General features: G+C 37.3%; 1 protein-coding gene across 7 annotated transcripts in view; it reads right to left on the bottom strand.

The window, feature by feature from the left end:
- The window catches only part of LOC124231314 (E3 ubiquitin-protein ligase TTC3-like), a 122,420-nt gene that overhangs the window by 89,847 nt on the left and 10,489 nt on the right, over nucleotides 1-22,084 (bottom strand). For 4 of the 7 annotated variants that reach the window (XM_046648035.1, XM_046648033.1, XM_046648036.1 and 1 more), the window contains exons 2-10: nucleotides 20,099-20,253; nucleotides 17,596-17,638; nucleotides 17,125-17,275; nucleotides 16,577-16,664; nucleotides 15,656-15,709; nucleotides 14,525-14,645; nucleotides 12,398-12,483; nucleotides 11,288-11,382; nucleotides 10,395-10,457 (exon numbers count right to left, since the gene is read on the bottom strand). The exons of 2 other annotated variants lie outside the window; for them this stretch is intronic. In XM_046648035.1, the coding sequence (XP_046503991.1) occupies nucleotides 10,395-10,457; nucleotides 11,288-11,382; nucleotides 12,398-12,483; nucleotides 14,525-14,645; nucleotides 15,656-15,709; nucleotides 16,577-16,664; nucleotides 17,125-17,275; nucleotides 17,596-17,638; nucleotides 20,099-20,242 (845 nt within the window). In that variant the 5' untranslated portion in view covers nucleotides 20,243-20,253. Of the gene's footprint in view, nucleotides 1-8,223; nucleotides 8,798-10,394; nucleotides 10,458-11,287; nucleotides 11,383-12,397; nucleotides 12,484-14,524; nucleotides 14,646-15,655; nucleotides 15,710-16,576; nucleotides 16,665-17,124; nucleotides 17,276-17,595; nucleotides 17,639-20,098; nucleotides 20,254-22,084 lie in introns of those variants that run through there. One more of the 7 variants, XM_046648038.1, reaches the window with a different exon arrangement.

Here is a 22,084-nt window from a genome sequence, read left to right as displayed (position 1 = left end):
TACTATGTTAAAGCACAGTACTTTGTAAACTGTAAGTACTAACAGATCCAACACTTAGTGTCTCAGGTTCCTGGCTTCCTTATCTTCAACGATGTTCTCCTCTACCCCAGCTCAGCCACACACACTGCCACCCACCCAGGGAACTGATCGCCACTCAAAAATGTTCAAACTCCAGGCATCCCACTCTCCCCCTATAACATAGCTCCTTCCTTACTTGTTCACCTATTCCTACCATCTCCTCAGGGTGCCCAACTCACTGACTTATCCACTTTCTTTTCTTGTTACTTCCTTATTTACCTACGTTAAGATTCGCTAGTTCATCATTTCACATTCACATGAATACTAATTCTTTATACAAACAATTTACCATCTGAACCATTTCAAATGTATGGTTCAGTGGCATTAAATACGTTCACATTGGTGTGTAACATCCTATCAACTTTTAATAAGTTCAGCTCTCTCCTCTTCAAAAAACAAATAAAAATGTATCTTAAACCCTCAGCACTGCTGGCAGCCTATTCAACAGCTATCCCCTCCTCTACCTGTTTATTAGACTTTTGTTGTGAGGGTCTATTTCACTACAACAAGATTTAGAGATAACTCCTAATTAGTTTAAGTCAATTATGGCAATCCCACTCTCCTTTCCATTGATTGGTTTAGGGGTAGTCACACGACCCAGTGCTGGCCAATGGGATCTGAGGGGACTCATCACTCTTAAAAAAAGATCACAAGGAAGAACAAAACCAGGTAACTTATACCACCAGATAGCAATACCTACTAAAAGGCTATATATATATTTTTAAAAAGGTATCTAAAGATAAATGACCTGACCAACAGAATAGGACCTTACGTATCAGGAAATCAGAAAGAGATCCTTACATACAGTCACTTCATCTATAAGAGAAAGGTGACACTGCACTGCATGGAGAAAAGGTACTCCTAAGAAATGGTGTTGGGAGCCAGCCCTGATGGCCTAACAGTTAAAGTTTGGCACGCTCCGCTTCAGTGGCCCAGGTTTGGTTCCCGGGTCAGAACCACACCACTCATCTGTCAGTAGCCATACTGTGGCAATGGTTCACATAGAAGAACTAGAAGGATTTACAACTAGAATATACAACTACGTACTGGGGCTCTGCCTGGGGGAAAGGGAGGGTGCGGGAAGTAAAAAGGAGGAAGACTGGCAACAGATGTTAGCTTAGGACGAATCTGGTGCTGGGTCAACTAGACATTCATAGGAACCTTGAACCCTACCTCGCACTCAATACAAAACCAACTCGAGATGGACTATAGATCCGAATATCAGAGTTAAACAATCAAGCTTTTAGAAGAAACACAGAACATTTTCGTGACCTTAGAGCAGGCAGATTATAAACAGAACACAAAAAGTGCTTACCATAAAGGAAAAAGTGATAAACTGTACCATATTAAAAACAGTAATTTCTGTTCGTGAAAAGAAAACATCAAGAGTGAAAAGGCAAGCCAAGAGTGTGAGATGTTTGTAATACATATATTTGACCAATAACTTATAGCCAGGATTTTTTAAAAAAACCTCCTACTAATGAATAAGACATTCAACTCAAAAAAAAAAAATTAAAAGATTCAAACAGGCACTTCACAAAACAGAATATCAAAGTGGTCAATAAGCATATGAAAAGATGCTCAAATTAAATATCCTTAATCAACTTAAGGAAATGTAAATTAAAATCACAGCACTATATCACTACACACCCACCAGAATGTATAAATGAAATAATACAAATTAACTGTGAGGACATGGAATTGAAACTCTCATATGCTGCTGGTAGGAGTGTAAAACGACACAACCATGTTGGAAATTATGTACTAAAGCTGAATATAAAGCATGCCCTCTGTCCCGGTAACTCCACTCCTTGATTATATACTCAACAGAAATGAATACACATGTTCACAGTGAAACTATCTGTAAAACCAAATACTAGAAACTACCCAAATGCCCATCAACAATAGAATGGATAAAATGTGCTATATTCATGCAATGGATGAACACTTTACAACTTCATGCAAACAATATGGATCTCAAAAAAAAAGCTGAAAGCCAAACATAAAAGAACACATACCGTATGATTCTGCTTATATTGCACAAAAACAGGGAAAATTAACCTATGGTGTTAGAAGTCAGGATAGTAGTTACCCTGGGGGAGAAGGTGGGTAGTGACTGGAAGGAGGAACAACGGGGACTTCCGAGGTTATTGCAGTTGTGCTCTGGGTGCTGGTTATAATTGTTCGGATTCTGAACATTCAACCTATACGCTTAGGAACTGTACACTTTTCAGTATGTGTATTAAGATTTTTTTTTAAGATTACAAGAAAAAGTCATCCTTCTGCTGGAGACTGTAATACCTGATTTGATGTCTGAATTACAGCAGCCATCCTGCCATCCTAAGGGGACAGCCGGAGGCCCAAGTCACACAGTGGGGCCTGAAAAACCCTAGGTCTTTGATGACACTGTTGAGCCACTAAATTCACAACCCTAAAGTCAACTTCTTATGAAACTCTTGAAGGAGGTAAGTTTTCTTCATCATTTAAATCAGTTGAATCAGACTGGTTTTCTGTTATTTGCAGCCAAAAACATCCTAATACAATGGCACACCTCTTCTGCTCCTCACTGCCTCTCCCCAAATACCTTTTACCGGTCTATGCTGGGGGTCTCCATTTCCTCACTCTCATTTCTCAGCCCACTCCAATCCAGTGTCTGTTCCAAGCTTCCCACTAACAGCTCTCCCCAGGTTAACTAAAAGATGTCCATATTGCTAAATCCAAATCCCATCTGGCTTCTCAGCAGCAACAGGCACTGCCGGCCACTCTTTCTCTTACTTCCATGATACCACACGTACAGATTTTCTCCTACCTCTCTGGCCACCTCTTAACAGTCTCCCATGCAGGTTCATCCTTCTCTAATTGGCCACTATCTCTGTCCTTCAAGGCTCAGTTCTAGCTCCTCTTCTAATCTCAGCTCACTCTCTCTAGACTAGATCTCAACCTTGGTTGCACATTAGTACGATCTGGAGGGCTTTTTAAAACCCAATGCCCAATTAATTAAATCAGAATCTCTGGGTTGCGGGTATTTCTTTAAAGCTCAAGTGATTCTCTCTAGGCAATCTTACCCACATCTACAACTTCAAATCATCTAGGTTAACTATTCCAAATATGTGTCTCCTGCCCAAACCTTTCCTTTACATCCCAGACCCAGTAACTCACTGCCTACATGACATTCCAATTGAGATCCTTCAAGGGCACTTCAACTCAGTATGTCCAAGAGTGAAGTCAAATTCTACTTCCTACAAATCTCTCTCTTCCAGTGATCCCAGTGTCAGAGACTGGGCCTGTAATCCATGAAGCTGCTGAAGGCAGAAACCTCCAAACACCATCTTCTCCCTTGCTTCTCAGCACCAAACCATCAGCAAATTCTGTCAATTTTACCTCTAAAATATCTCGAATCCTTCCACTTCTCCATTTCCACTGCCACTACTCTGCTCCAAGCCTGTATCATCTGGCCTAGAGTACTGCCACAGCCTGCTAACCCCACTCATGCTGCATCCCTTGCAAACCTGTTCTCACTGCAACTAGACTGCTCTTTTTAAGGTACTAATCATGCTGCCCCCTCAGTTCAAAATCCTTTACTCTCTTCTCCACGCTCTCAAAGGCCAACAGCCCTAACGTAGCCTATAAGACCCTCCTTGTTCTAGCCCCTGACTACTTCTCTCCTTCCTTCTCTGTATTGAGGCCACATGGCACACTATTAATTCCATGAATGCAACATGCGCCTTCCCACCACAGACCTTCACACTGCTGGCCTACTATCTAGAATACAGGCACTATATCTTATTTTTGCTCATTCCTCACATATCCATAAACAGAACCCCAATAATATTTGTTGAATCAATGTTGAATGTTACATTATTATAATTAATGATATAATATACAATTCTACAATATAACCATAGTATTACATTACTATTATAATCACTGTATCACAATATTTATTAATATATGTATATAATATTATCACATTGCCACGTTTACTAGCATATGACCACATTGTACTACTAAAGCAAAGTGGGCACAGTAAATTTCATGGTGTTACGGCCTACCCAAACCACTGCAGCCCAGGGTCTAAATACTCTAGAGAGCAGGTACGACATTAACGGCAGCAATACCCTGCACCATACATCTATGAAAACGGGAAAACTGAAGACATACAAATGGATATTTACTCTTGAAAACTGTGTGACATAATGGCAAGAAGGCTGAATAGAGGGTAAGAAATAAGAGTTCACATAGCAAAATTTTTATTTCTCCAGCCCCCCCATCTATTTCCTCATACACAATATGCTACATTTTGCCCTAAAATGTGTTAGGCTAGACCACTTATGTCCGCCTCCTCTAGCCTCCATGTAGGTTTGCTAGATTAATCACTCCTGAGCTCTCTCCTCTCGCCACCCCTAACTTTTCCCAGGGAGATAAATAATAACTTATCTGATGGTAGGGGAGGGGCCTCAATCGCATGTGGCTCAGCCTCTTCCTTTTCTTACTGGTTCAGATCTCAAACACCAACAGTAACTCCAGATTCCCTTTTCCTCCAAGCTTGAAGTTCACAAGGGCCCTTACTGCCCCGTTGTCTGTGACCATGGATAAACTAATACCAAGTCCCCTGGCTATCAGACTTAAGGCCCTGTTCTCCAACAACTGTATCCATAATAGAGGCAAGGTTGGATCACCATTTGCCTGTCTTCTGCTTCCATCTCTTAACTGATTCTGGACTTGGGAGGGGAAGAAGATGCTATTTATTGACTCTTGCAACCACAACAAATTATGTATGTAAGAACTTTGCAAGTGATAAAAGGGTTATCACTTTTTTCCCACCTATTGTAAATCAACATTTTCAGGGCCTGAGCAGACTAACAAAGAAATAGGAATACTACTCCCAAGTTTCCAGATTTTACAATGAAGCAACAAAAGCAGGATTCAGATGTAACAAATATGCAGTGACTAAAAACCATCAACTGAATACCCACATACATTTTAAATCAAAAGTTAGTGTCTGGAATTAAAATTATACATGCTCTTTCATCCAAGTAAAAGAAATTTATTAAGAATTTATCCAACAGATATACTTGCACCTGACAGTAGAACATAAGTAAAATGATAATCATCACAGAGCTGTATATAATTTTTTAAACTGGAAACAATCTATATTCTAATACAAACTAACTAAAGGACAAATAACTCATCGAGTAAAAGAGTACTCAGCCATGAATAAGAACAAGGGTAGATCTCTATATACGCTGATATGCAACAAGCTCCAAGATTTAGATATTAAAAAAGATGTACAACAGTGTGTACAGTATGCTCCTATCAGTGTTAAGAAAAAATAAGATATATACATTGAACCAAACGAATGTGCCTATATTCTGACTTACAAAAAAAGGCAACTCCGTTTGGTTCAACATAAATGCTTGTATCAGCGTAAATTATAGAAATACTTTAGGATCTAAGAAGACGAATTAAGGCAGGGGTCTGAGCCAGGCAAAAGTTTTGAGTTTATCCTTTTGTACTCTTAACTTTTCATGATGTGCATTTGTTACTGCTTTTTAAAAAGGAAGATAGATGCACCCTAAAGAAGATTGAAAAAATAAATATGTTCTTCAGAAGCAAATTCAGCAGGTTGTAAGTAAAAATACAGAAATCACACAAGTAAGAGACTAGAATGAGGAATTACTCACCAAATCAACACACTTGCATTAAAGCTACACACACACACTAAGATTTTTAAAACCCTCACAGAAACATAAAACTGACTTGATTTATACCTCTGGCCTTGGAGAAATTCAGAAAAAAAAAGAAGTCATTTAAAGTCTGTCTGTCTGCTATTAATCACAAGTTGAAATCTAATAGAAGGAATATCATATGATGGGTAAAGTTACACATGAAAAGGTCAAAGCAAATATCAAGTTAAAAAATTCCATAATTTTCCAAAGTAAATTGAAAAAAACATCCAAGGGTAAGCTTTCACTTTCTCCAATTACATTTCCCTTCATACAATTTATCACATCCCACCAAACAACTCAAATTTCCACATGTGAGTCCCACAGGAATGAATTAAACAGTAAGTGGCAAAGCCTAATCACATACTTTGCACAACCTTGTAACTACAGAAGCTAGAGATATGCCTCATTGCTTTTTGCAGATTCTCCTCTAAACTTAAAAATTTCTAATTATTTCAATTAAAACTATCACTCAAATGCCCTATTACTACCAAATTGTTTTTGAAAGCTGAACTTCTAGAAGACCGGAATAAAAAGGACAGATCTCATCCAAACCAGTCATTCTGGGAAACACTGCACACATCCTTCAGCCTGAAGGATTCAGCAGGGAGAAGCTGTGGCAGGAGGCAGAATATTCCACCCACCCCTCCCTCACTCCAACTCCATTCCGCATACTTCCCACGTGACATCCGCAGACCTCGAGGTGCACATCTCTGACGAACGACAGGGCTCCGATTGGCTGGCTCTTGGCCTCACCTATATCCACCCAAAAGTGGTCTGATTTACAAACTGTGTGACTATCTGGCACTAAAACCACCACCACCACCACCACCTTGACCATTTCTGAATGAAGCATTTTCCCCACACATACCTCACCTCAGGCTCCCCACCTTGGTCCTAAAATATTTATATTTCTCTCCTTTCAAGATTATTTTTCACTTATTTTATCCTTGATGTTAGTGATCATTGTTTTCCTTTTTTCATCTTATCGTATGCATCTTTAATTACAGTGTTACTTTTTATCAGATATTTCAAGTATACATAAAAGTACAGAGAAAAACATTAACACAATCAACACCCATGTAACCAGCTTAGCAAGATCTTAACATTTTGCCATATTTACTTCAGATCTTTTTGCAGAAGTCTGTTACAGTTGACATCCACTGCGTACTGTGTTTCCCATCCTTCCCTCCCCAGAGACAGTCACTCCCCTGGCGTTTAACATACCCATGCATTTTTTAAACACTTTTAATACATACTATGTATTAATTATGGATATGCATATCATTTTGCATATTTTTAAACATTATATAAATGGCATCATACTGTACAAATCATTCTGCAACTTGCTTTTTCACTCAACAACGCATTCATTTTAACTGCTGTATAGAATTCCATTGTATGAATATACCATAATTTATCCATTCCCCTACTGATGGACATTTAGGTTGTTTCCATTTCTTTACTCTTACAAACAATGCTGTAATGAAGGCTTGTACACATCTTCTTGGGTACACACTTGAGTTGGGAGAGTATGAGCCTAGAGGTGGGCTGCTGAGTATGCACATCTTCACCTTGCCAAATTGCTCTCCAAAGTGATTGCACCAATTTACACTTCCTCCAGCTGAGTATGAAAGTTTCCTGTGTTCCACATCCTCTCAAACATTTGGTACTGTGAGGTTTTTTTTAACTTTTGCCAATCTGATGGATATAAAATAGAGACTCATAGTTTTGAATTGGCATGTTCTGTAAGGATAACCATGTTTACTGGCTATTTGGAGCATTTATTTAATTTTTTTTCAACTTTCAAATTGCCCTTTGATTCTATCTTCACCTTCCCATGGTGATCAATAGTAGAGACTCTGCATCCAGGCTGCCTGTGTTCAAATTCTGGCTCCATCACACCCACCTAGTGTCTGAGGACACTTGGCTTGACCTCCTCATGCCTGTTTCCTCATCCATAGAGACAGCAGCACCTACCTCACAAGATTTTGAGGGTTTTATGACTTAATATACATAAAGTGCTCAGAACAGCGCCAGGGAGGTTAGATGCTTTTCCCCCATCTGCCCCGGCAGCTGCTCAGCCAGATTCCCATGACAGATCTACCAACCCTCAGATGTGAGAGTTTCAAGATTTCTCAACATTGGTAACTCAGCTAAAAGGCACAGGTCCTCCTGTGCCAACCGCATGTCTGAATCACTGGCAATGTGTTCTTTCTGAAGTCACATCATCTACTCACTTGATCAGGAGTTATATGTACCATGGACTCAGAAAACATACTCCTACATTACTGAGCAAGTCATACAAACAACGTCTGAGGACGGAAACACCAGCCAAAATCAGTGTGGTACAATGCTTCTGACATTAAATAGGCATTCAATATATATTGGCGATTGCCCAAGAAGGAATGCTGCTGACCTGCCTCTAGTGAAAACTTCGATGGTGTTGAACCACAAGCTAGACCATCAGGAACGAGGTACAAGGATGGATGTACAACCCTGCTCTTGACCTTGACCTCACCAGGCTACCTGGCTTCTGTATTTCTACTTTGATGCACCTCCTTTGCAGCAGTTTTAGGAGGCTCCTCAAGTGTCTAGCATTCAACACTCGTGAGAGAGGGCAGAAACACCTTGGTTTGCCTCTCAGCTCTCGGAGCTCCCCTACGCAGAGTGGATGACCTTCCGCCCAATCAAGGTTTCAGATGGGCGCCTGGGTTTTTCACAAGAGGCTAGTCAAGTTGCCAACCTATTCATCTTGAAAGCATACAGATTCACCTTCAAACAGCATAGGATATCTGCAATTCTGGACCTAGCCAGAGGCAATAACTTAAAGACATTTGCAGCTCATTTCTTGTCAGAATCAGTTGAGGACAGTGGTATTGATGGAAGACTGTCAAGCCCATCCATTCCTCTAGTCTAGAAAGCCTCAGTTTATCCATGGCTTAAGCCATCTAAAAGCTGCATAACGTTAATACAGAGGTATTCTCCGAGGTGGTTGGATTACTGGTGATTTTTATTTTCTTCTTTTTAAACTCTTGTATTTTCCAAATTTTCTACCATGAGAATGTATTCTGTTTATAATAAAAGAAAAACATAAGTGTTATTTTTAAAAGCTACATACTGGGAATATACTATATTCCCCACTCCCACTCTCCCACATCCCAACATAAGTGTTTTCACTAAAAACAACTGACATCAGACTCTTCTTTCATGAGAAAACTTTCCAAAAAAATTATCTGTGAAACCCAAAAGTGCACTTTCAAGGAGTTTTTTGCTTTGAATAGGAATGTTGCTGAGATTCTTCTCTACTCTATCACTTAATTCATATTACTTGTAAGCCATATAAGAAAGTTCTTCCAGTGGGGCTGGCCCCGTGGCCAAGTGGTTAAGTTCACGCACTCAGCTTCGATGGCCCAGGGTTTCGCCGGTTCAGATCCTGGGCGCGGACATGGCACCACTCGTCAGGCCACGATGAGGCGGTGTCCCACATGCCACAACTAGGAGGACCCACAACTAAAAATACTCAACTATGTGCTGGGGGGTGTGGAGGGGGGAGGAGAAGATTGGCAACAGTTGTTAGCTCAGGTGCCAATCTTTAAAAAAAAAAGAAATTTCTTTCACAACTAAACACGAGGAAAACACTGTTTCACCTGAGCAAGTGGCATCCTCTTTCTTCATGGACAGTGAGAATTACATCACTTTTCAGGTTTTCTTTTTATTTTGGGCAAAAAAGGTCAGCTGCAAATAGGAATTATAGCTAATAACTAAGCAGGACCTTATGTCTACGCAGCTTTATTCTGAGGATCTCAGGCTCCAACTCGGTTTTTAGTTTGTTTTGTTTTTAATCTTCTTCTACTGAGTGAATATATTCTTGAAGCCACCCTCTACTCTTCTTACACTGAGGCAGGACAGAACTAAATATAACAGTCTACAGTGCTCAATTTATGTCCTAAAAATTTTAAACTTAGGGACAACAAAATCTTGGTGCAGTGTCAACAATCTTTCTCAACTAACAAATAAAAGCTCAGTTCAACATAAGGAACTACGAACTAATTATGATTTCACTCCTACAGTTAAACCATGAGACTTCTTTTCTTTCTTTCACTTATGAAGAACATTTCCTTAATTTTTTCATACCAAGTTAAACAGAGGGGAAAAAATAGAGCAAAAATTCTTCCTCCACAACTATACAGATTAACAGAGCAAAAGGAGGTAATATAGGTGTTATAAACACAGTCTTTGACATCACCAGATAAGATCTGTGTTCAAATCCTGGCATCACTACTTACTAATGGTATAAGTTTGTCCAAATGTAAATGTGGAGGATAACAATACCTGCCTATTAAGGGTGTTGTGAGAATTAAATAACATATGTAAAGTACTTAAAATAATGCAATATTACCCCTGAGAGCAGCTGCTGCTGTCATTGTTATTACATATAAAGTCAAAAAAGCCCTCTTTTAACCATTTAACTATTTCTGCCACAGAACTATTGAAGGATTTTCTTGCATACCTGCAAAACAGAAACATTTCTCAAAAACGAGTATTGAGCAGAACAGTTCAACGATTAGGGTACTCTAACCAACTTACCTAAACTGTCCAGTGCGAAGAAAACAAAGAGCTCGGTTACCATAAAGAAGGTGATTTTCAGGTCTTTAAAAGAAATAATGTTTAGTCAGAAAAGGACATTTCATAAGAAACAAACAAAAGTCACATAGAAAAGACAAGGCACAAAGAAATTTTCAAAAACTTGACATCTGTGCGGCAGAGCAGAAAGAACAGGATTTGGAGTCCTAACTGGCTAAGTCGCGGTTCCTTCGCGTCCTCCCTGAGTAATTTTGTCCAAATCAACCTAAACTTCCCTGTATTCAAAATGAAGTTAGTTCTACCTTTCTGTCTAGCTCACAGGGAGATGTGACAATCAAATGAGACATACTGCACTAGTAACATCAGGGGGCCCAGCTACAATGTCAGGAGGACCCAAGGGTGGGGCACCCTTACAGGAATGTTACGAAATTCCAGCAGCCAAACAAACAGAAGAGGAAGTAGAGAGAACAGATGCATTCTCTCAACAATTCCAACTATTATCCTTTAAAAGTTCCCTCTTTGAAAGCAAAAATCCCTGAATGGGTGACATCTTAAGTATTAGTAACTAACCCTTTTTGGTCAGTTAATAATTTGGAAGGAATTAGTTGAAGGCAAAATGAGAACGAGAAAGAACATTTGACTCTGCACTGGAAAGCCTCAAAGAAAATGGGGCAGGGTGGAAGCAAATTCACAATTTTGCTTGAGTTACCCGACTTGGTTTAGTTCATCTCCTCAGGCCATCTCTAAGCTTCTACTACCTGAGGGTGAGAAAATCTATCCCACGTAGCGAGTTGAAGATATTCTCCAATTCCTCATCTTGCTTTTAATTCTCCTGACTAGCATTCTAACCTGATCTGCTACATAAAAAGCACCTCATTGTTCTATTTTGCTCTTACCTATATTCAATGGCTCTGGTGTAATAGATAATAGCTATATCAAATCTCTCTTTGGAAAACTCTTCATTTCCTTTCATTTTCATTAGTTCTCCTTGCTGAGAAACCAAGGTGAAAGAAGACAAATCAAAAAACAAGCAAGAACCCCAATACTTTGGAAAAATGTTTCTGGATTTCTATCTTTGATATCAGAAATATCCTGGGGGATTATTTATGTAGAAAATGAGAATACAACATTCAATATTTTGGTATATATATTCGAAGAAAACTGTTTCTAATGACTCAATGCTAACTCTGTTAAAGTAATATTATGTAAGTAAAACCATTACATTATGAATAATTACTAACAATTTATCTCTTTGTGTACAGTATTTGGCAGGTAACTTTTAAATATGCCTTATGAAACCTGTCATATGGTAGGAAAAAAAGTAGATGTAAGGTAGAATTTTAATTTTAGGTTAGAAAATGTGATATTATTTAATAAACCTGAGTGCTTAAAAACCAATATATAAATCAATAACACACAAGCATTGTTGATTAGATTAACTGCTCCCCTCCTCAAAATGGGGCAACAAAGTTAGCAAAACTGAAATCAAAGATGCCACAGATATAACTGAAACTTTTCACTTCACTCAAATTTTCAAAATAAACAAATTAAAATAAATTGGATCATATCAATGGCTTTAGTTAGAGAATTAAATGGAACATTAAATATTTTCCTAAATCTTTTTTTAAAAATTTAGTTAAAATCGTATATTTCCCATGAGTGAATTGTATGGCATGTGAATTACAACTCGATGAAGCTGTTACCAAAGAAAATCATATTTCTTCAAGTACTTAAAAGCCTTTCAGTCTAAAAAAATAATCAAATTTCAATTTTCAATTAACTCTTTTAAAATCTATAATACTAGAGAATTCTGATCAATGCGTTGTTTTCCTCTTCCAAAAGAATAAACATTCCAATAAAAATTTATTAAAACTTTCCCTCAAACATAATTGAATGTTAGTTTCTTATATTTTTCAGATAGCAGTTTTATTAAACTTCTTGAGTGTTCAGAAAACTTCTAATAAGCAAATCTTAAAATATACTTACAAGTAAATATTTATTCTCACCTCTATACACTCCGCACAATTTTGAGTTTTAAATTCTTCAAGCAAATTGCAGTTTTCTGTTACAACTTTAGTTATGTGATACTTGTCTAAATTTTATTTTTAGGAGAGAGTGAGAGAACATTTGTTTAAAAAAAAAGAAACTGATATTGTTAATGTTCTAATTCTTCGGTTAGGTAAGTGGGTCCATAAAGTTCATTATATTACTTTATTTTCTAAATAATACATTTCTTGTAATCTTTTACATGTATCAAATAATAATTTAAAATAAGTAACTGATAAAATGCTTCAGAAAACTTTAGATTCACTGCTTGCTATGAATCTAATCTCAGTTTTCTAGCATTAAAAAAATACCTGTTGATTATTACATTAGTTGTCATTGCAGTTAAAACAATTGCTCCGTCATAACACATTCCAAATAGGTCTTATAATTATTCAAGTCAATTCAAGAAACATAATTAGGCACCATGGGTACCTGACACAATGTTCAATAAAAATGTCTGAAAACAAAAACCTGGAAAACTACTTTCTAAAATGTATCTAATATAACAAATGAAGAATTTAAATTGTCTTAACATTTTGACTCTCATGAATGAAATGTTAAAATGAGACAATATATTTGAAATGCTATTCTTATAAAATTAATTAAAATGCAGTAGATAACCAGAATTTTTTAAAAGTTTACCAGACCTCATTTTCTGAATTTTAAGCTGTTCTATAAAAAAGATTTTTTTAAGTGGTAAATAATTTATTGCAACAAAACTACAGTTATGCCTCTAGCCAAACACATTTGTTTCCAAGGCAGAAGAAGTACCTACAACTTCAGATTCGAGGAAGGGTCTGGGAGGGTCACCAAATAAATTAAAGTAATACTAAAGGACAGAACAAGACGGCAGGACGAAAACCTGGGCTTGGAGATCAGAGACCTGATTCCCCATCTAAATTCTACTACGTGCTAAACTGCAGAAATATCAACCTCTCGAAGCCTTGGTTTACTCCTTTCTAAAATAGGGACAACAGGAGCTACCTTGCAGTGCTATTATAAAGAGGGAACAGCCAGAGAAAGTCAGGAACGAGCCCACATGAGTGCCCAATACATGATATTGGTCCTCTATTTCTATCATAAAATCTAGCTTATAATTAAAACAGAATAAGGAAGAGAACCACTTCCATCGGTGTAATACAGCCCAGCATCTAATGAACCTATCAGAAAAACTGGTCTTCATGTTTAAGATTAATTTCTCTTTAACACTTACGTCAATAGCACAAAATTTGCCTTCTTCTCATTGGAGATGGCTAATTAATTATTGGTCACCATCAAGTACAGAGTCAAATATTTCCTGTTTCAAGATTCATATAACTATACTATAAAAATACTACTAACATTCAAATGCTTTAGGGAAAAATATTTCACAAAGTAAAAAAATATATAAGGCAGTTTCATCATACATAAGAATAACAGATTCATGAGGGAAATGAAAATTATAATTTTAGCTCTGTTACTTATTTCTCTTATGAATGAGAATACATGAGGCCCAGTTGTAGTCTCTTTCTCTGGGTAATGACATCCATTTGGTAGGATTTCAAAAAGTATAATGTCATAGAAATCATTAAGACAGGAACTACAGAATAAAACTAACTATAATGTTAAAATTCTCTTGTTCAACTACTCAGCCATAAAAAAGGACAAAACCATCCCATTTGCAACAACATGGATGGACCTTGAGGATATTACATTAAGCAAAATAAGTCAAACAGAGAAAGACAAACACCGTATGATTTCACTCATATGTGGAAGATAAACAAATACAAGGACAAAGAGAACAGATTAGTGGTTACCAGAAGGGAAGGGGTTAGGGGGTGGGCATAAGGAGTAAAGGGGGACACATATATATGGTGACTGACAAATAATAATGTACAACTGAAATTTCACAATGTTATAAACTATTACAACATCAATAAAATTTTTAAAATTCTCTTATTCATAAAGGCTTTTCTCTTACTCGCAAGAGAAAAACATTTTTTAAAAATGCTAAGATAAATAAGAAATTACGTAACTACATATTACATTTTCTCAAACAATATCTTTAAAAACTGAGTCAAGTAATAATTTAAAGAATTTATACTCACATTCAGTAAAGAAAATACTTAACATAGGCCAACAATTGTCCACTGCTCCTAATTTAGGTAGAATTGTTAGATCGCCTGTGTATTTCACCCAATTCAAAGCTTCTTCCATTGCCAAGATTTTCTGTTTCAAAAAGAGGGATGAAGAATGTGATTCGGGTATTAATTCTAAATTTACATGTGGTATTATAAATTTATCTTACATAGCATTTTAGATCCTTAATACAAAACTTATACAACCTCATATTTTCATTACTCCAGCCCGCAACCTGGAATAGCTAGACCCAACATACAAGTTAACAAATACCATGGACTCACATATGTTACATCTTCAGGCAACCTCGGGCTGCTCTCACAGCTCAGGATGCTACTGCAATGATTACAGACCTGGAAGCTGAGGTCTAAAACCTGGTCTGAGGCTGCCCTGGGTAGCAGGAGAGTGCAATAATACAAGGTGAACGAGGGGTCTCAGATTTCATCTAAACTAGGACTTCCACCCATATCAATATTAAAGGTATAGATTAAGGTTCACTAAAGGGACAAAGTATTTTAAGAAGTCTGTGGCAAATACAAGAATAGGAGATAAACAACAACACGAGGGCGTGGCTGGGCAAATGAACACTCAGGGCAATGATATTCATGAAGAATCTAGAGTTCACAGAAATTTTATCTGTACTTCTAGTGTCTGAAATGACTTCAGAAATTAAACAGTGGAGTTATCAATGCTAGTGTCAGGCTTAAGGGAAATAAGTCAATGTTTATGTTAACAGTACCATTAAAAATTGGTTTATCGTTGTATCTGGAGATTATTCAGTAATTACATATCAAAAAATGTTCATACCAGGGACCTAGTAATTTCATTTGGGAGCACATATGCCAAGTAAATATACTAAAAGAGAAAAAAGAATCGACCTGTATAAGAGGCTCAAAATTACACTACATGTATGGGAAAAAAATGAAAATGACGCAAACTCCCAAAATAAGGAGATTGCCCAAGCGAAATACAGAAGTCAATACTACCAAATACTAGATATAAAACACTGACCATGTGGACCCAATACATGGGGCAATGAGCAGTGAGACGACTGACAATTACTCACAGTAGCTGCGCTGTGTTCCTATGTTAACACTTACATTTTCTATTTTATAACCAATTCTCAATAAGCCTCCAATAAAGAATGAATCATTCTGCAAAACAAAAAGAAAGAATACAACACATTTTTTCCTTATTCAGTCAATTATATTTGATTTTTCTAGTGAACTAAAAATTTCAAACTTTAGAAATACTACTATGTGTACATAGTAGTCCACTTCCCACAAGCACTTTCACACTCAATTTACCTCTTACAGACCCTAAAACAAGAATTCAAAAAGTCTTACATAGGGTTCTAATAATAACATGATTTAGTCTAACTTTTCGATGTATGGATTTTAAAGTTCATTACACCTAGATTTTTAATAAAACTACACTAAGTTACTGCAAAAGACTATCCGCAGGAAATAAACATCAGAGTGCCCTTCCTAAATTTAAGTTTGCAATTAGAATAGTACCAAGAAAAATATTTGTCTCCATAACCAACTGAAATAAGGAAAATTATCAAATGGCTTTAAAGGCAAAAAGAAAAAACCCTCAGAGTAGTACAAGTACACCTCCTCAAATCTGACATGATGAAGTTCACCCCAAAGAAAAAATATTTGTTGTGGTGGCGGTGACAGTGGCATGATTTTATTTTACAAGATAGAATCCATCACTTTCAGAACTTGTGACAAAGGCTTCTGTGAACCAGGAGTACACTTCCATTTGTGACAAATTCCAATTTCTATCCTTAGCGATAAGGAGCAGTCCTGGTTCTCATGATGTTATGTCAGAATCATGAAAACAGCCAATCTCTCAAATACACAGCACAAATTATGGATAGCAGAATAATCTCAACTTAACCAAATTAAAACCATTACATGTTAACCACTAAAAATTAGTAACATAAGCATGACACCATATAAACACTTACATTCTTTAAATTGGGGCAGGGGGGACGACAACATTCTATCACTTACCACAACTTTCTTTGCCAAATCCACAATATCTTCCATCAACTCAAGATGTTGTAATTTCTTCAAACTTATCTCAGAAGTGTGAGAATTGCTTAAAGACAAATTTATGTTTTAAAAGACTCGGTTCTCATATAAAAATTCATTAAGCTTTATACTTAACTTCACATTATACCTCAATTTAAACTATTTGAAAAAAAATTTCTCTATTTCTTCACTCTAAGTGACAAGTTGTTTATTAATAAAATACTACACTTTTTCCTCTCTTCTGTACTACAATGCTGATAGTTATAAATAAGCATATTAATTTTTCATTACTCAGTTTCAAATTTACCACCTAATGCTCTTCAGAATTTCACTCATTATAATGTTACCACAATTATTCATTCATATCCAAATCCCAAGTATCAACTTTTTCCACCCTACTAAACAAAAGTAATGTTGAACAGTATACAAGAGTGACACATAAGCTTTCCATTATACTCAGCATTCCTCGGTACCAGGCAACATGCTTACCACTGTTCATACTAAATGAGTAACATGGGGTAACTTACGTGGCCTCCACACAGGGGTGTAACCGTGATATTACAGAACTATTCTGACGTTGAAACAGAAGTGGCCAGAAGACGTGTATCTTAATGGCATCACAGTAATCTTGCAGGACAGAAAGTGGTTTACTACACCACATATTGCAGACGTCAAATTCTTAATTAAAAAAAAAGTTTTAAATTAATATTCTGTGCCTCCTTTCGGAATGAATCAACACTGTTAACAGAGAAAAGGCAAAAATGGATATGGAAAGGTAAAAAATGAACAGCTGAAATATTTTAACCTGTTAGATGTTAAGCATATTTCAGTGTTAGTTAAAACTCTATTTTAACAAAGAAAGGTTTTGGTTTCTAGTGTAAAAGAATAGTAAGAATAGATTTTTAAATAAATATGTAAGTCTGCTACATTGATTTGAATGAATGAACCCCTCTTGATAGTCTTTCAACAAATTAAAATTAAAATACCAATGTACTCACCTAAGTTTCTCTCACTTTGGGTATAATCTTTATACTGTCTACCCTAAAAAAAAAAAAAAAAAAAAACTCTTGATTTGTATCTGGTAAAGTGCAAAGCACAGTTCTTGATTTTCTTTTCTTCTAGTGAGGAAGATTGGCCCTGAGCTAGCATCTGTTCCAATCTTCCTTTATTTTATACATGGGATGCCGCCACAGCACGGCCTGATGAGCACTGTATAAGGTCCAGCCCGGGATCCAAACCCACAAATCTCGGGTCACCGAAGCACAGCACATGCACCCAACCACTACACCACCAGGCTGACCGTGAGTTCTTTATTTTTAATGTAAAAACGATCAGTACTAAACTAAAAAATTTCAGTGCACATTTACTCACACACTTGGAATACAACATCTTCAACAAATGAGGTGTAATGCCTTTTTCATAGTGTTTCCACTGAGTCTGTTTCTATGACTCTCCCTGAGAGCTCTTTTAAACTCCCGTCAGAAAAGATTCACCACCACTCACTCTCTGGCATTGCACATTCCTGTTGTTGAGCACTGCCTACTTTCCCTTCTGAAATCACCTCAAAAGCATGTACACCTACGTCCTGGTAAAAACTTACGTGGCACAAAAAAAATCTTTACTCAGCTCTAAATCAAAAAATCTTTAAGAAGTAAATCTTAAAAGTTCTCATCACAAGAAAAGAAAATTGTAACTATGTGGTGATGGATGTTAACTAGATTTACTGTGGTGATTCTGCAACACATACATAGATCAAATCATCATGTTAGTACACTGGAAACTAAACTAATGTTATATGCCAACTATATCTCAATTTTTAAAAAAAATCTTTCTGGCAGAAAGACGGACAGATCAAATGAAACAGAACTGAGAGCCAAGAAATAAACCCACACATCTGTGGACAGCTAATTTTCAACAAAGGAGCCAAGAACATACAGTGGAGAAATGAAAGTCTCTTCAATAAATGGTGCTGAGAAAACAGGACAGTCATATGCAAAAGAATGAAAGTAGACCATTATCTTATACTATACACAAAAGTTAACTCAAAATGGACTAAAGAGTTGTATGTGAGACCTGAACCATAAAACTCCCAGAAGAAAATATAGACAGTACACTCTGTGACATCAGCATTAGCAGCATCTTTTTGAATATCATGTCTCCTCAGGCAAGGGAAACAAAAGAAAAAATAAACAAATGGGACTACATCAAACTAAAAAGCTTCTGCACAGCAAAAGAAACCATGAATAAAACAAAAAAACAACCTACCAACTGGGAGAAGATATTTGCAAATCATATATCCAATAAGGGTTAATATCCAAAATATATAAAGAACTCATACAGTCAACAACAAAAAACGAACAAGCCAATCAAAAAATGAGCAGAGGATCTGAATATACATTTTTCCAAAGAAGATACACAGATGGCCAACAGGCACATGAAAAGATGTTCAACATCACTAATTGTTAGGGGAATACAAATCAAAACCACAATGAGTTATCGCTTCACACCCATCAGAATGGCTATTATTAAAAAGACAAGAGGGCCGGCTCCGTGGCCGAGTGGTTAAGTTCGTGCGCTCTGCTGCAGCGGCCCAGGTTCGGATCCTGGGCGTGGACATGGCACCGCTCGTCAGGCCATGTTGAGGTGGCGGCCCACATCCCACAACTAGAAGGACCTGCAACTAAGATATACAACTGTGTACAGGGGGGGTTTGGGGAGATAAAGCAGGGGGAAAAAAAAAGACAAGAAATAATAATTGTTGGCAAGGATGTGGAGAAAAGGGAACCCTCATACACTGCTCATGGGAATGCAAACTGATGTAGCCACTATGGAAAACAGTATAGACATTCCTCAAAACATTAAAAATAAAAATACCATATGATCCAGCTATTCCACTTCTGGGTATTCACCTAAAGAACATGAAAATACCAATTCAAATGCACCCTTATGTTCACTGCAGCATTATGCACAATAGCCAAGTCTTAGAAACAACCTAAGTGCCCAACGATGGATGAAGTGATAAAGAAGACATGGTAGATACACACACACACAATGGAATACTATAGCTATAAAAAAAGATGAAATCTTGCCATTTGCGACAACACAGACGGACGTGAGGGTATTATGTTAAGCATAATCAGTCAGAGAAAGACAAATACAGTGTGGTTTCACTCATAAGTGGAAGATAAACAAACACACAGATAGAGAGAACAGATTGGTGGTTACCAGGCGGGAAGAGAGTGGCAGGAGGATGAAAAGGGTAAAGGGGCACATGCGTACAGTGACACACGGCAACTAGACTTTTGGTGGCGAACATGATGTAGTCTATATAGAAGTCAAAATATAATGATGCACACCTGAAATGTACATATGTTATAAACCAATGTCACCTCAATAAAAAATAAGTTAAAAAGACAATTCAAAAAATAAAAAATAAATAAATTTTTAGAAACCTTTAAGAAGACACAATGCTAGAAACAAAAAGTCAACAAATCTACTTACTACTCCATCACAGTAAAGTTGAGTCACACGAACATAATCATTGGACGTCAATTTAGGAGCAAAGACACAATCGTCCACATATGGGTAATCTTCTAACAAGGCATAATCTGCTACGGTGAAATCTCCCAGGGCAAAATCATCCATGGTGAACCATCCTAAAAAAAAAAACAAACACAAATAAGTAATTACATCATTTGTGATGATATAAGACGCAGTGTTCCTGGCTTCTACTGTATAACAGAAAAATACTTGGAACTTAAGCCCCAGGGAATTAATTCCAATTAGAACACTGAAACTCTGGAAGATTCTCATCCTCATTCTGCTATTCTTTCCCCTTAACTCTGTTCAAATAACAGTTTAACCTATTTCTTCTTTTCCTTAGGTTCACATAGTCACCATCTCTGCTCTGAATTGATCTATTTACACATCTCCTTTAGATAGAAGATAATTAAGGGCGTCTTATTCATCTGTATGTGCCTTGCACATGGGAAGCCCTCAAACAAGTGTTTGCTGAATGAACAAAAGACATCTTTCCACTGCCGTCCTTATACCCCATCTGCTTTTCCTGCACCCTGTGAAATATGACATTTCACCATACACAAACTCCACTACATTCTCGGCCTCCTGGCTGGAAGTAAATTCTGACTCCACTGAGACAACAGTTTCCTCTCAGCTGCTCATATTCTCCTACCCATCCTTTAGTGTGTTTCTGTCTTGGGCAAAGGGGCAGAGCTGAAGTGGTACAGGGTGAGTCTGTCAATCTAATTCCCCACAGCCGCATCCGGACCTTCCATCCTCCTAACAACTGCTCCGCCTAACAACCTCAAAACTACTATGACACACAGTCAAGCACTGCTAGATTGCAAAGGTGGGCAAAAACCCTCACACTATCAACAACTATGTTTAAAAACTAATTACTTCATTGGGGGAAAAGGGGAATTAGGGCTGGAGTTTCAGACTAAGGTTTTTTCCCTGAAGAAAGTTCAGTAAGATTAACAGCTATCAGAACAGCTAGAAAACCTAAATATCACTGAAAACAGCATCATTTTATTACTTCTAACTCCTGCCCAACTAATGGCTTTCTTTTCCTATCATCATCAGCACCTTCATTAACTCATTCTTTATACCTTTTCACCTCACCACTGTTATCCCACTGTTAGGACATATCAAGTTCCTTTTTTCCCAAGCAAGACCACCATCCGTTCTCGAAATGCAAAGCCATTTAATTAATCCTTTTTATTATGTCCAATTTGCTGTATGAAAACCTCACAACATCAGACGTGAAGAACAATAACAATCTTCCTAGCAAACTATGTCTTTTTGTCACATATCATACCAAGCGTTTTACATGGATCATCTCATTAATCCTCACAGCAGTTCTTCTCAGGTCCATTTATCATCACCTCCACTGCATAGATGGGAAATCTTCTTGGTAAAATTAAGTAATTCGCTCGAGGTCACCAAGCTTGAAAGGATTCAAATGCAGGTCCTCTGATACCACAGTCTCTCGTCTCAAACAACTGTATTTCACTATAATATCTACTTTTCCTTGTCATTGCCACCTAGTTATCTCTTGGCGGTTGTCATGTTTAAGAATACTGGCAACCAGTTCAGCGTTCCCCTCTCTCTTCCAAATTCTATCATCCCAGCCACATCATGGCCCATGTAGACGACCCCTTCAAGACCCTGGCCTTGCAGTTTAACTACCTCCTCAACTGAAATGAACTTCACTGCCCACCTCACCTAGGTTCTTCCCAAGACCACACCTCAGATCACTGCTCAGCTCTAAATCAGTTTATAAATCTTGACTTCTGATTAGCTCCTCTCCGACCACAGCCAGGAATCATTATGGCCCATGTCTCCCCTATCTCCTACCACAGGCATTCTTCAACCTCATCAAGAATTTTTCCCTTTTCTCCCGTTCAAATCCTCCATTCTCATTCATTTTCAGTTTCCTACAATTCGGTTTCCACTGCTACCATTCAA

The sequence above is a fragment of the Equus quagga genome, chromosome 21 (assembly GCF_021613505.1).
Source record: "Equus quagga isolate Etosha38 chromosome 21, UCLA_HA_Equagga_1.0, whole genome shotgun sequence".
Taxonomy (NCBI): Eukaryota; Metazoa; Chordata; class Mammalia; order Perissodactyla; family Equidae; genus Equus; species Equus quagga.
This window is presented reverse-complemented; position numbering and strand designations above follow the sequence as displayed.